This window comes from Phascolarctos cinereus, unplaced genomic scaffold (assembly GCF_003287225.1).
Source record: "Phascolarctos cinereus isolate Bilbo 61053 unplaced genomic scaffold, phaCin_HiC Scaffold_9;HRSCAF=440, whole genome shotgun sequence".
In the NCBI taxonomy this organism is placed as follows: Eukaryota; Metazoa; Chordata; class Mammalia; order Diprotodontia; family Phascolarctidae; genus Phascolarctos; species Phascolarctos cinereus.
The window spans coordinates 55,906,126-55,920,744 of NW_027556402.1; the positions used below are offsets into that span (position 1 = coordinate 55,906,126).

The 14,619-nt window shown below is 36.5% G+C and overlaps 1 protein-coding gene across 1 annotated transcript in view; it reads right to left on the bottom strand.

Annotated features, from left to right (window-relative positions):
* NDST4 (N-deacetylase and N-sulfotransferase 4) overlaps nucleotides 1-14,619 on the bottom strand; it is a 343,262-nt gene that overhangs the window by 151,269 nt on the left and 177,374 nt on the right. Inside the window, exons 4-5 of the mRNA XM_078148164.1 lie at nucleotides 6,395-6,580; nucleotides 2,641-2,769 (exon numbers count right to left, since the gene is read on the bottom strand). Coding sequence (XP_078004290.1) covers nucleotides 2,641-2,769; nucleotides 6,395-6,580 — 315 coding nt within the window. The remainder of the gene's footprint in view (nucleotides 1-2,640; nucleotides 2,770-6,394; nucleotides 6,581-14,619) is intronic.

The window sequence follows — 14,619 nt, forward strand, 5'->3', positions numbered from 1 at the left end:
CTGCTAAACACTCTAATATTCAAAGGTAATTAGATTATAGAGATGGAATTGCATGATGATAATTTTATAGGGAATCACATACGGACATACAGAAACAGACATGCACACACACACACACACACACACACACACACACACACACATATATATATATATATATATATATATATATATATATATATATATATATCTGAAGCCCTAAGTATAGGAATTTGTCCATTAGCTTTCTTTTCAGTACCAAATCTTGCTTATCCTGTTTATAATTGCCCTGTAGTCACCCCAAAATCCATATTTAAAGAATGGGGTTCCCTTCTTCTCTGCAGTGTTTTGTGCAGGAAATGATGTTAGCAAACTTGAGAGGCAGACAATGAAGAGGACGGTTGTATAATGGGAGGCTTTAATTAAGAAACTCAATCCATAAGTAGGAGGGGAGGAGATTAAGTAAAGGTGGGGGTGAGGGGACTAACAGAAGAGAAGGCAGATTGGGGGAGGCAGTAGAGAGAAGCAAAACACTAAAAGGAGACAGGAGGAAAAATAAGATGGAGGGAAACACACAGCTAGCAATCATAACTGTGAATGTGAATGAGATGAACTATCCCATAAAATGGAAAAGGATAGCAACATGGATCAAAAAACAGAATCCTACAATATGTTTTTTACAAGAAACACACTTGAAGCAGAGACACACACACAGAGCAAAGGTAAGAGGCTGTAACAGAATCTATTATGCTTCAGCTGAAGTAACAAAAGAAGAAGAAGAGGAAAAAGAAGAAGAAGAAGAAGAAGAAGAAGAAGAAGAAGAAGAAGAAGAAGAAGAAGAAGAAAAGGGGTAGCAATCCAGATCTCAAAGGAAAAGCAAAAATAAACCTAATTTTAAAAAAAGATAAGGGATAAAACTACATCTTGCTAAAAGGTACCATAGAACAATGAAGTAATATCAATACTAAACATATATGCACCAAGTGTATAGCATCCAAATACTTAAAGGAATAGTTAAGTGAGTTATAGGTTCATGAGAAAACAAGCAATAGAAAACATTATGCAGTATAAAATAGATAATTTTGATTATATTAAATTAAAAAGCTTTTACACAAAGAAAACAAGTACAACAAAGATTAGAAGGAAAGCAGAAAGCTGGGAAAAATCTTTACAGCAAGTGTTTCTGATAAGGGTCTCATTTCTCAAATATATAGACAAGTGAGTCAAATTTATAAGAATACAAGCTATTATGTAATTGATAAATGGCCAAAGGATATGAACTAGAAGTTTTCTGACCAAGAAATCAAAGCTATCTATACACATATGAAGAAGTACTCTAAATCACTTTAGATTAGGGATGTGAAAATTAAAACAACTCTGAGGTACCATTTCACACCTATAGTGCAATTGTGAACTGATCCAAACATTCTGGAGAGCAATTTGGAACTATGCCCAAAGGGCTACAAAAATGTGCATACCCTTTGATCCAGCAATACCACTAGTAGTACTGTATCCCAAAGAGATCATAAAAAAAGGGAAAAGGACCTACATGTGCAAAAATATTTATTGCATCTCTTTTCGAATGGTGAGAAAAATTGGAAATTGAGGGGTTGCTCATCAAGTGGGGAACAGCTGTGGTATATGAATGTAATGGAATATTATTGTGCAATAAAAAATTTCAAACAGGCAGATTTCAGAAAAACCTGGAAAGATTTGTACAAACTGATGCAAAGTGAAATGAGCAGAATCAGAAAAAAAACCCACAATATTATACACAGTATCAGCAACATCATGAAATGATCAACTAGGCTCTTCTCAGCAGCACAATATTCCAAGACAAGTACAAAGGATTCATGAAGGAAAATGCTATCCACACCTGAATAAAGAATTGATAAACTTTGAATACAGATCTAAGTGTACTTCTTTCACTTACTTTATTCTTTTTCATGTTTTTTTCCTTTTTGATCTGTTTCTTCTTTCATAACTATAACTAACATGAAAACATTCTTTCTATGATAACACATGTAATAAAATTGTCTACTATTCTTGTAAGAGGGGAAGGAGGGAGGGAGAGAGGGAGAAAAATTTGGATCTTAAAGTCTGATAAAAATGAACATAAAAATGGTCTTGACATATAATCGGGAAAAAATTAAAACACTATTAAAATAAATTTGCAAATTGAAAAAAAAGCCTCAATTCATACCTAAAATAAGTTCCTTGGTGGGCTAGTGAACTTTTAAGTCCTGGTGTTATCATCATCACCATCACCACCACCATCATCATCATCATCATCATTATCATCATCATCATCATCATCATCACCACCACAGTAACAGTAACAACAACATACAGGACTTGTATAAGTATTTAAAGTTTGCAAATCACTTTTCATATGTTTATCTAACTTGGCATAAAGATAGCCTAATAAAAATGAAATCAAGATAATGTGAAACTGTATATTTAATTGTTCTATTCCTTAGGGAAAAGCAGAACTCCACACTTTTCACATGCCCGAGGCTCATGAAAAAGGTGTGTGAGTAATTTCTACAGCAAAGACAATGTTTCCCACCCACATTGCTGGAATAGACTCACACTGATATGGAACTAAGTAAGGTTCAATTTGATGTTATTCTTGGAAATAAGCACAAGAGAAATACATACGGGATTCAGAAGGATAGTGAGAAAAAGTTCTCCTCCTTGGATACTTTTGTCTAGTTCTTGAGGCCCTCCTGGGTACTCCTTATAGAAAATTGTGTGGGTAAATAATCCACACGTCTGTCGAGGGAGCACCTAAGGAAGAAGAAAAAATATGGAACGCTGAAGGGTTTTGCTTAGCTCTGCCACCACTGTCCCATTTCTTTGGAGACTGCACGCTGAACCTTCACCATGAGAATTTCTGGGTTGTTACAGCTTTGGTATTATTCTAAAAACAAGTTGATTTAGGAAATGGTTATGCAGCTGTTGGATAGCAGCAGATGCCAACTGTAGGGCACTAGTTTGTAAAATCTTCACTCATATCATTCTAACCAATTTCACACAGCAGCAACATTTTTACGGGATTATGAAAACAGCTCTTAACTTTAACAACATTAGTTTATTAAAACATAGAGCTCCTTAGAAGTAGCATATTTTCCTTCTACTAAGCTATTAATTCCCTTATTTCTGAGATATATCCTTGAACTGTATTTAGTTTCAAGCATCCAAAAAAAAATCATTATTTCTTTCACCTTGGAATTAAAATATGACTCCAGGAATGAAATATATATTAAGCCTGAAATGATTATGGATCTCTATATTCTTTGGTGAACTCCTTTGCATGAATAAAGATTAATAGGAGAAAAAAATTAATGATCTTCTATGTCAAGTTCTCCAAAACATTTATTATTTCTGCAATAACAGTCATCCAATTGTACTCTGTAATTCTTTTAATTGCCAGAAGAGTTTAGTCTTTTGCATTAAATTCAAAGCAAAGACAACCTTATACTGGTTTGGTAATTCAGTTCTATTTTTTATTTTGATGGTCATTTTATAGCTAGTCAGGAGCAGCTAAATGGTGTAGATAGAGTGCTGGCCATGAAGTCAGGAGGACCAGCCTCAGACACTTACTAGCTGTGTGACCCTGGGCAAGTCACTTAATCTTCTTTGCCTCAGTTCCTCATCTGTAAAATGAGTTGGAGAAGGAAATGGCAAAGAAAAACGCACCCCCTCAAAATCCCAGAATGGATTCAGATAGTCAGATGTGACTGAAACAACTCAGCAACAAATAATAGCTAGTCATGTGTGCAATGGATTACATGGAAAAACAAAAGATTTTCTGAACATTTATTGAAAAAAGTGACTTAGGTAATTGCCCAGGGATGGCTGACTCATACCATAGAAGTACATGTATATCTTTTAAAATTATTCCAAATATATTTTTACATATAAACTGGATTATTAAAGACATATACTATTATATTCTTTACCAGAGCCTGCATTTAAATTCAAAGCCTCCTCTGCTCCTCTACAAGTTATTTGTAATTCAGTAAATAATGTGTTAACAACACATTAACAACAACAAATATTTCCCAAATGTCTTATGTTGTGAGTAATGTAGGATTTAACTTGAGAAGACTTAACTATATCTGAATGAATATATTCTCAGAGTGATTAAGTGTATTTTGTAAAATCACTTTAGAAAACAATCAAATGAAAAGCATCTCTAGAAGACAAGTATACCTTTCATTATTCAAATTTTCATATCAAATTTCTGTTCTATGTAAAGGATTCGGTCATTTAAAACTTGGCTTCATGAAATGATATTTGAAGTTATCACTATAGGTTACCTTGGTGGTTAGATAAGAAGCCTCAGCTATTACTTATAAGTTTAAGAAATGCAGGTGTGAGAAGAGAAGGTATGGAGCTGTTCCACATCTCTCCTCCAGAATATCCTTCTTAGGCTTTGAAGAAAAAGAGGCATGAAATTTTATATTTCCTAGGTAGAGATGTATGTTTTCAATTTTTTTTTCAGGGACAGAAAGGATTTTTGATTTATCAGCTAGAAAGGTATGCATAAGCATGTCACCTATATCTTTCTAGTCGGTTTTCCTTCCAACTCTTGAGAGAGGGAGAAACTAGGAAAGAGAAGGCTTTATATCAGAAAAAAAAGCCATGGAATGACACACAAATGCCTTAGGAATTTATTTGTTTGAAAAAAAAATGCCTCCAGAGTGCCATCTTTCAGCATAGTAGTTGCTCAAAATTTGTTCACGTTTAACTTTTGAATAAAGAGGGAGACTTTTGAAAATAAAAATTGATTTTTTCAGGTGAACTTGAATATAATAACACTATCCACTTATATCTATCTGAAGAAAGCCCATACTTTGCCGCTGAATCCATGATTTCAACATGTAACAGGCAGTGTATTTGAACTACAAGGGCATATCTAATGAGGCAAACAAACCCTTTTGAGGTCTGATTATGCAGAAAGAAAGAGAAGGAGGTGACAAAGTTTTAACATCACTATTAGAAACAAAAGGCAGTTTGCTACTACTGGTGGGATAAATGCTGATCAAGTTAATTTGTGTGGATCATATTGCTGAAAAAAAAAAGATAACTGGACCAAGTATAGAAAAAAAATCCTTGGCATAGACTAGGGACTCATTTTCAGTATTCCTTTAAAAAAAGTTTATAAACATATTTGCATATTGAAGAATTATTGTATTCCCAAACTTAATTTGAGAGTGCCATTTGGAAATGAGCTGTGTCCTAACCAATAGAATTGATCTAAGAATCAATTTTGCAGGCATAAACAGAAAATGTGCATGTGCAGAACTTTGCATGGCTCCTTTGGAAAATACTTAGCTTAATGGAATTTCCAAAATAGATAATTGCAATTCAAGATCCATGATGTCAACTTTGGGTTCCAAGGAATTATTTTAAACTGCACATAGTTTTCACATTTCTAAGAACTAAGAACTGGAACTTATTATAAACCATTCCAGCAGCTCTTATGTTTTTTCACTCTCTGCAAAAGATTACATGAATGGATATTTCAATGTAAAGCATCGTACTAATAATAGGGAAAGTATGCACTCCATTCAAGCAGGTATAGTGGGCAAGTGACCAAGTGGGCAGCACAAAGAACTCTTTGGCAATAACAAAGTGCTGTTCTCCAAGGGACATCAAATTCCCCACTGCCCTACAAATCACTGCCAAGCAGTGTTTTCTGTTGCTATCGATTGATGTTCTGAGTTCCTAATCTGGATGTTACATCTCTGAGAAGGGTCTGGATAAATTTGTAGGGAGTTCACAGCTGCTTTGAGGAGACACTGGGTTTGTTCCTAGTAGAGAGGACACTCAGAAGATTTTGGAATGAACCTTTCAAGCATCCTGGAACACTGAGAAGTTCACAAAGGAATGCTTACAACCCCAAGCTTAACCTCATAGACCCACAGGTCTATAGATTTAGAGATGGAAAGGAACACAGACAGCATCTAGCTAACTTCCCCCACTTTACAGATGAGGAAAGTGAGTCCCAGAGAAGATAGGCCATACAGTTAGCATGTATCAGAAATAGAATTTGAACTCAATTACTCTGACTCTAAATTCATCATTTTTTCCATTGTGCCACACTGCTTCTGTGACACCGATGATGAAGAGCGTGGCCTAGACAAATCTATTTTTCAACCCACACATTGGGAAAGAGTCTTGATCTTCCAAGAACCTCTCTGTGGTCCAGATATATGGACCCTTGTCCATTAATGGTCCAAGCACAGATTCTAAGTTATCAACTTTCCCTCTCCCTGCCATAGTTGGGGTTGTTTCTAGTTCCCATGGCAGCATATCTTAAAGGTAAGCCCTGAGAGATAATGAAATGGGTATCTCTTCAATACCTGCAGGCTGAAATCATTCTATGGGAATATCACGTTCTCACCATGATGCCATTGTGGATGAATCCTCGTCTGTATCGTGCAGGTTTAAGATGTGGATACTCTTCTGTGCTTGTGACCTGGATACCCCAGACTTTTTTCCAAGCTTCATAAAGTTGTATATGGACTGGGTAGACCCCTGAATGGTGTGGGGCCACTGCATAGCCCATGTTGATAGGAATTCCATGCTCCTAAAACAAATTCAAAGGGACACGCTTGAGCTTGGTCAAATACATTGACTTTCTGTGAGCCAAGAACAACATAATAACAACATTTACATAGCACTTTAATATTTCCAGAGCCCTTTCTTCATAATGAGGTGGGTAATGAGGTTCTTATGTTTAATTTACAGATAAGGGAACCTGAGATTTTGGGATCTTGATCAAGTCAACAAGGATTTATTAAATACCTAATATGTGCCAGACGCTGTTGGGGATTGCCCAGTTAAAAAAAAAGTGTGTGTGTGTGTGTGTGTGTGTGTGTGTGTGTGTGTGTGTGTGCATTAACAGTACCTGTTCTGAAGGAGTTCAAAGTCTAAAAAAGGGAAACAACATAAAACAACTGTATAAACAAAATATTTGAAGGACAAATTGGAGATAGTCTCAGATGGAAGGCGTTATTAATGAGGTAAGCAAAGATTTCTCATAGCAGATGAGATTTTTGTTGGGGCTTGAAGGAAGCCAGAGAAGCCAAGAAATTGAGATGAAGAGGTAGAGAATTCCAGGAATGAGGGATAACCAGTGAAAGTGCAATCAGGACATAGAATGTGTTGTGTGCAGAACAGCAAGGAGGACAGTGTCACTGGATTTACAGAGTACATGGAGTTGTAAGAAGACTAGAAAGACAGGTGAGTGACTTCCTCATGCTCACCTACCTAATGAACGTCTGAGTATCTGATAGAGAGTTTAAATCTAGGTCGCCTGAGTACAAATTCCATCCTCCAGTTACTTTGCCACTAAAAGTAACTAACCTCAGCTGTTCAGTTAACTCTAAAGGAAAACAAGTAGACATGAAGCCAAACTATTTGGAACTCGAGGGTGAAAGAGGAGGCAATTTTATTAGGTCCATGAAATGGATTTGGAGCTTTCAAATTTCTGCTTCTTTCTATGACTTGCCTTAAATGGGATATCTGGTTTATATAATTTCCTTGCTGGAATGGGATTCATCAATTGAGATTACGGATGATGGTGCTCAGTCATCTCAGAAAGCTCATTGGATCAATAAACAGAAAACTAAACATGATAACTTGGCAATTGCCATCCCTATGTGCAATTATGCTCTATAAAGCCCAGGAAGGGAATTCAAGTTGATATAATATGCAAGCAGCATATGTCACCACATATCCACAAAATCTAAGTAATATGCACACTTAAGCTCAGAAAATAGACCCTCAATATCTCACATGGCATCATTATTCTTCTTCCTTTTGAGTGTCCCTCACTCTCTAGCCCAACTCACCTCTCTTTTATGGACTATGTGGTTTTTGACACCTATTACTATAAATAACTCTGTAGAGGGACTGAATGATGAAATCAATGTTATAAAATGAGCTTAATTCTCCCCTGTGCATTCAAGGAGATGAACTTCTCTGTGTATAAGGGAAAAGTGTTTCATACCAAAACTTTGATAGTTACTCAAAGTAAACTGTAGTAATTCTAGTAATACTAGATTATTCAGCAGCTACCAGAGGTGATTATTAGCTAATTCTTTTCCGTACCTTGGGACATAACATAAACCCACATGTACTACATAAAATAAATGACACAGAGGATCTGAGATCTAGAGTTTGAAGTGACCTCCGATGTTAAAGTGCCAGTCATCTCCACTGGCAAATGCTTGAGTATCTTCCACAATATTTTTACCCTATCAATTTGCCATCTAGCTTCAGAACTGCTCTCAGAGGTTGGAATATCTCTAACTACTGGCATATATGTAACCTCTAAGATATGTATGAAAAGGTGGCATCTCACAGAATAGGAGGCTGTTCTTTTACTGTGTACCAGGAATGTGGGGAGGCATGGTCTCTGCTGTCTGAAAAATGGTGCTGCTAGAAAAGTTGGATTTTTATATTTTTAAAAAATTGTGTCTATGTATGTTATCCAGACTAGATTTAATTGATATGCATGTTTCTAAACAACATACACACACACGCACACATGCATATATATACACAATGCACACAACGTGCATATACACATGTGAACATGTACATGTATACATATATGTATATTTATACATGCATAGATGTATACAAACACACATGAATAAAAATACAGACACAGAGAGGCACATTTATATTGACCTGACTGCTCATCGTTTTAGGCACTCTGCCTCTCACCTCTCTGAGTCTTCCTCATTTTTGGAATGTCTAGTTTTCTTCAGGGCTCAGCTCCAATGCTACCGTCGACGTGAAGTCCATTCCCCAGACCTGCCTCAGTTATTTTCTTTCTATTTTTTAGTTTATCTTATATTTACATGTATTTATCCATGTTGTCTCCCTCAGTTAGATTGCAAGGTTCTTAAAGGCAGGAACTGTTTCACTTAAACAAACTAGGCACTTAAAAACAATGTTCTTTGAGTATGTAGGTAACTTCAGTGTAGAAACTCCTTCTATCAACGCAGCTTGATGACACTTTTGTAACAATCTTAGGAGGTTGCCTGATTCAGAGATTAAGTGGCTTGTCTGTGGTGTCATAGCTAGTATGAATCAAAGTGAGAACTGAATTCAGGTCTCCCTGATTCCAAATATGATGGCCTCTTTACACTATGCCTTTTGACCTCTTGTTGGGGGACAAATTCTTTTGTTTCCTTGTAACCCTACGGAGGCCTTGCCTCTAAGGAGTTGGTTTTGATTATTGTTTGTCCTTCATTCTCCAACAGGACCAATGACCTCATGAGAGTGAAGTCTTGTATAAATAGCTTTTATGATTTTAAGAATTAAAAACTTAAATATAATATGAAAAGTATTTTTAAAATTCCACATCATCTATTATAGTGATTTTTTTTTCTGAGCACCTCAGTTTTGATTAATCATTTCCTATTGTGCCTCAAATCCGAGGCCTAGTTAAGTTCAGAAAGTAAAAGCAGCTCCCGACATGAGAAGATATAAAATAGATTTGTGGAAGGAAGGGAGCTATCCAGCCACTGTATCTCTTCAAGAAAAAAAAGACATTTCTCTTTTGACAGGTGATAAAATGAATTGTAGAACCTTCATGAAAAACCAGGTAGTTTAAAAATAAAAGTAATTGATTTGGTGAGAAGAGAGGGAGAGGCAGTTAAAAAAAGTTTTATTATATTTATTGATTTCTACGGCCTTAAGGCTTTGATGCACATAAGGTCATTTGATGACAGCAGCAACTAGTGCTCAAGCACAATGGTAAATCACATTAGATAATTATCACTTCCCACTTTTTTCACCTATATTGTATCATAAAGTAGAAAGGGATCCTTTTGGTTCTCTTTTTTTTTTTTACACACTTACCATGAGGGTTAGTTAAGAGTATTAGAACCCTTTAGGCACCCACTGATCAGGACTTAAAATCAGTGGCTACCATCGAAGACAAAAGTGTGTCATTATTTTGAAAGTTCCACTGAACTACGCCTATTGTGGTGCCTGGAAAACAATAGCTGCTTATTATTACTTGTAAGGGCATCTTGGTGGTGTAGTGGATAAAGCCTAGGGTAAGGACGACTCATCTTACTGAGTTTAAATCCATCCTCAGATACTTCCTGACCGTATAACCCTAGGCAAATCACTTAACTCGGTTTGCCTCAATTTCTTCATCTGTAAAATGGGCTGGTGAAAGAAATGGAAAATCACTCTGGTATCTTTGCCAAGAAAACCCAAATACGGTTATGAAGAGTCAGACATGACTGAAAAACAACTGAACAGCAACAAAATACTTGTAGGTTAAGAAGCACCCAAAGTTGACTGGCATCAATAAGGTTTGCCAGGTGGTAAAAAGGAGTTCAGAATGTCCTCCTATTGATCTTTGCTACCATTTAACCAGATAAACAACAAAAGGAAATGCCAGAGAGAAGGAGAGAGAGAGAGGGAGAGAAAGGAAGGAGAGAGAGAGAGGGAGAGAGAGGGAGGGAGGAAGAGAGAGGAAGGAGAGAGGAAGGAGAGAGAGAGAGAGAAAGAGGGGGGGAGAGAGAAAGAGGGAAAGTGAGAGAGGGAGGGAGAGAGAGGGGGGAGAGAGAAAGAGGGAAAGTGAGAGAGGGGGAGGGAGAGAGAGAGAGAGAGAGAGAGAGAGAGAGAGAGAGAGAGAGAGAGAGAGAGAGAGAGAGAGAGAGAGAAAACTATGCATACTGAAGAACTAACAGGCTTTTGAAAGTAAAAGAGCTGACTTTGGATATACCAGAAAACCACACCATAAGGAACCAATCCACCTTCCCCTGCCCTAGTACAAAGCAAAAAAGGCCTAGGAACAAAACACAAATTTTGTTCAGCATTGATTGTCACAACCAATCCCTATTTCCCTAGTGCCTATCCATTAATGGCTTTAGGATATCTGAGATATTAAACAATTCCATTCCTCTTTTAACAAAATCCTGTGTCATTCCCCCCCCCCCCAATTAGAGCTGGCATTCTTAACCTTTCTTGTGCCATGGACAATGTTGACAGTGTATTGACTCAAAATGGACCCCTTCACAGGATAATGTTTCTAACTGCGTAAGACATAATATACAGGATTACAAATGACTGCTATCATATTGGACTATAATTTTCAAAGTATTAAAAAAAACTTTATAGACTCCATGTTAAGAACCCCTGAATTAGAGTAAATTCTGGTATATACCAATTAATTGAAGAAGAAGGTATTCTATAATAATGATGATGATAACAATAACAAGTAATATTTATTAAGTAATATTTATTAAGGTTTGTGAAGGTCTTTATACGTGTTTTCTCATTTGATCCTCAGAGTAATCCTGCACTAATAGTAAAATAGATACTATTATCCCCATTTTATAAAGGAGTTATTTTGTTGTTGTTGAATTATTTCAGTCATATCCAACTCTTTGTGACCCCATTTGGGGTTTTCTTGGCAAAGATATTGGAGTGGTTTGCCAGTTCATTTTACAGATGAGAAAACTGAGGTAAACAGGGTTAAGTGACCTGCCCAGCATCACTCAGCTAGTAATCATCTATAGCATCATTTCAACCTGGGTCTTCCTCTACTTACAGCTCTCTATTACATATACCTAAACAGAATAATTTTTAAGCTATCCATTTATAGATTGGCATTTATTTTTAGAGAATCAAATGTAATAAAAAGAAGACTTCAACATTCAAATCAGCTATCAAATGAATTAGACATATATTGACCATTATATAATCTCTTTTGATGATTCCACTTCAATATCTTTCAGTTTCTCGAGGTTATTTTTCTTATGGATACTTACTATCATTCAAAGTACTATATCTGTAGATAGTTTCACAGACCAGTGACTTGGAGGCTGATACTATATTAACAGTAACATTTTAGGTGTATGTATACCAATGGGACTTTACCTGTTCTGAAATCTACAGGAAATACAGAAATGTGGACCAGGCACATGACCACAGCTGTCAATGCTAAGTGCAGGTCAGACTTCCAGTAAAACATCCCTATCTATCTGGAGAGCCAATGAAGCAAAATCTGCCTAGTTATATGAATCTGTACAACAAAAATCAACAGGTGGTCATCCTAGAGCTGTGGAGTACCTCTGAATCAGGACTGAAAGCTGAAAGAGCTCCAGTTCCAAGACTCTAACAACAAAGGATATGGTAGCAGAGACTGGAATATAGGCCTGGAATATGTAATCCAGATCATGTCATCCAGATCTGGGGGAAAGGAGGTCACAAGAAAATGCCCAGGTATTGCCTCAGAGTCTAGAAGACCTGGGTTTGAATCCTATCTCTGACACATCTTGGCTCTTTGACTCAAGGTAAGTCACTTAATCTCTCTTATATCTTAATCTCTTTAATGAATCTCTAAATATCCTCTGGTAATTTCCTAAATCTACAAATTTTAGAACAGTTGCCAATCTCCATTGGTAGAGAGGGTTCCTGACTGCCTTCTCTTTCACCTCAAAAATCTGGGAAAATGGGAAATACACTGTGATAAATACATATAACTGAGGAAGAAACAATGGACAGAGCATATGGGATAATTACTATTTGTGTTTCTTCTGACAGCACTAATGATAGGGCAGGATAAGGGAGTCACTGACCCAGTGACAAGATGTTAGTGAACTCCTCACTTAACCTTCCCTCTAAGTATTCAAGTGTAACTTGAGGTCAGAGATAATGCTATGGTGTCAACTGTTAAAAATGCCAAGATCTGTTTTTATTCATGATATTGAAAACAATAGCTAATAAGAGCCAACTTCAGAATAAAATGCCTATGGAATAAGTCATTCATCAGCAGGAAATGGGTAGACAAGGCAATCAGTACTATGAGACACATTCAAGACCAATGAGGTTATTATCATGATAACTAAACGTCTTGAAATAATTCTTTGTCTTAATTGATATGCAATTCACATGTCATGACACTGCCAGGGGTGAGAGAAGGGGGGGGGGAGTGTGTACACAATACTAGAATCTAGGAAATGAAAAAAAGCTAGAAACAAGATTAAAATAATTATTAAAAACTGAGTTTCTTTTGAAAATTAAGATTGGTTAATTCATACATCACAATTTAATACAAAATAATATAATAATTCCATTCAACAAATGAGTGGAATATTCAGGATGTGTTATATCTATGAATTAAGAATAGATATAAAAAAGTCAGAAAGGAAGGAGAATATAATTCAATTACCAAATAATCTAATAGTATTTTCCAGTGTTTCAACTTCCAAATTAAATATTATTTTGAAAAATACTAGTCATCTTTAGTTACTCAACTTGGATTTAGCACAAAAAGATAATTGATCATAGGATTTAGAGTTGATATTGACCTTAAGGAACATGTAATCCAAGAAAAGGAACCAGCCAATAAGCATTTATTAAGCACCTACAATTATTAAGCTAAGCAAAACCTAGGTTTAGAAAGATCCAGCAGCTTGCTCAAGGTCACACTACTAGACCTGCCATTCCAACCCTGGTCCTTTAACGTCAAATCTAACAGTATCTACAGTTAACCATGCAAAGCCCTTCCCTGGAATTAAATAAGAAGGTGATAAAGATAAGAGATAGTGCAGTCCTAATGCATTAAATGTTGCCCTAATGGATTCAAAGCATTAATACGGTCTCTTAAGAATGTAACAATTGCCAAAGACAAAGAACTGTGGAGATTAGAGACCATTATTTATTTTGCCTTTTAACAGTCTGAGATTCATATAGTCAACTCCATGAATGATCCTAGCACCATTGATTTTGCACTGTGTCTTTTGAGGCTGAAATTGTCTTGTGTTTTCATAAGTGATAAAAGCAATGGAATACCTGACCCTGGAAATTGACTGGGTCACTCCTGCCACTTTTTGGACTCCAGCCTAGTAAATGGTGACAAATCTCAAGTGGGCTCTATGGTACAAATGGATTTTTCTTCTGAAAAGGAAATGGCACAGAGATGGAGATGGTTTTGTATTGGTCACCCTTCACAATCCTAAATAGAACTGCTTTGGGAGAACTAGCTACCCTCATTCCAAGATTCCTGACCCTGCCAAATGCTAATGTGGCTGCCTTGTGCTAAAAGACGATGTTAGGTAAAGCACAAAAGCCTGGTTTGGATTCTGTCATTGGCTTTGATTGGACACTTCAATAGATTCCGAGTTGCAAAAGTAAAAACTGAGAACTGTTTATGCTCAAAAATTTAATTCTATTGATAAAGAGTCATCCTTTCCTCTTTAAAGATTTTGCCTAGCAAGGCTTCCTGGAGATTCAAGAACTAAGTTCCTGAGCATTGATGACCCTTGAACTGAAAGAATCAAGTTGAATTCACTGATAATGGAGCAGTCCTAACAGCCTCTACCCTCTTTTGGATGGAGATTAGTGTTGGATAACAGGAGAAGCTATTTTCCGGACATACAGAAATCTGCCCCCTGCCCAATTCTTTAATTGTTTTTTTTTCCCTGCCCTCATTTTTTCCCCCCTGCATGCATTATGGGGCACAGAAGAGAAGGAAAGAGGCAGAACCCAGCATCTTGTTGGCCATGCTGGTCATAGAAAGTGACCTTCTTCCATAAAAGTTGAGACTCAGACATAAAACCCAAGTGCAAACTGCCATTTGTGAGTCAG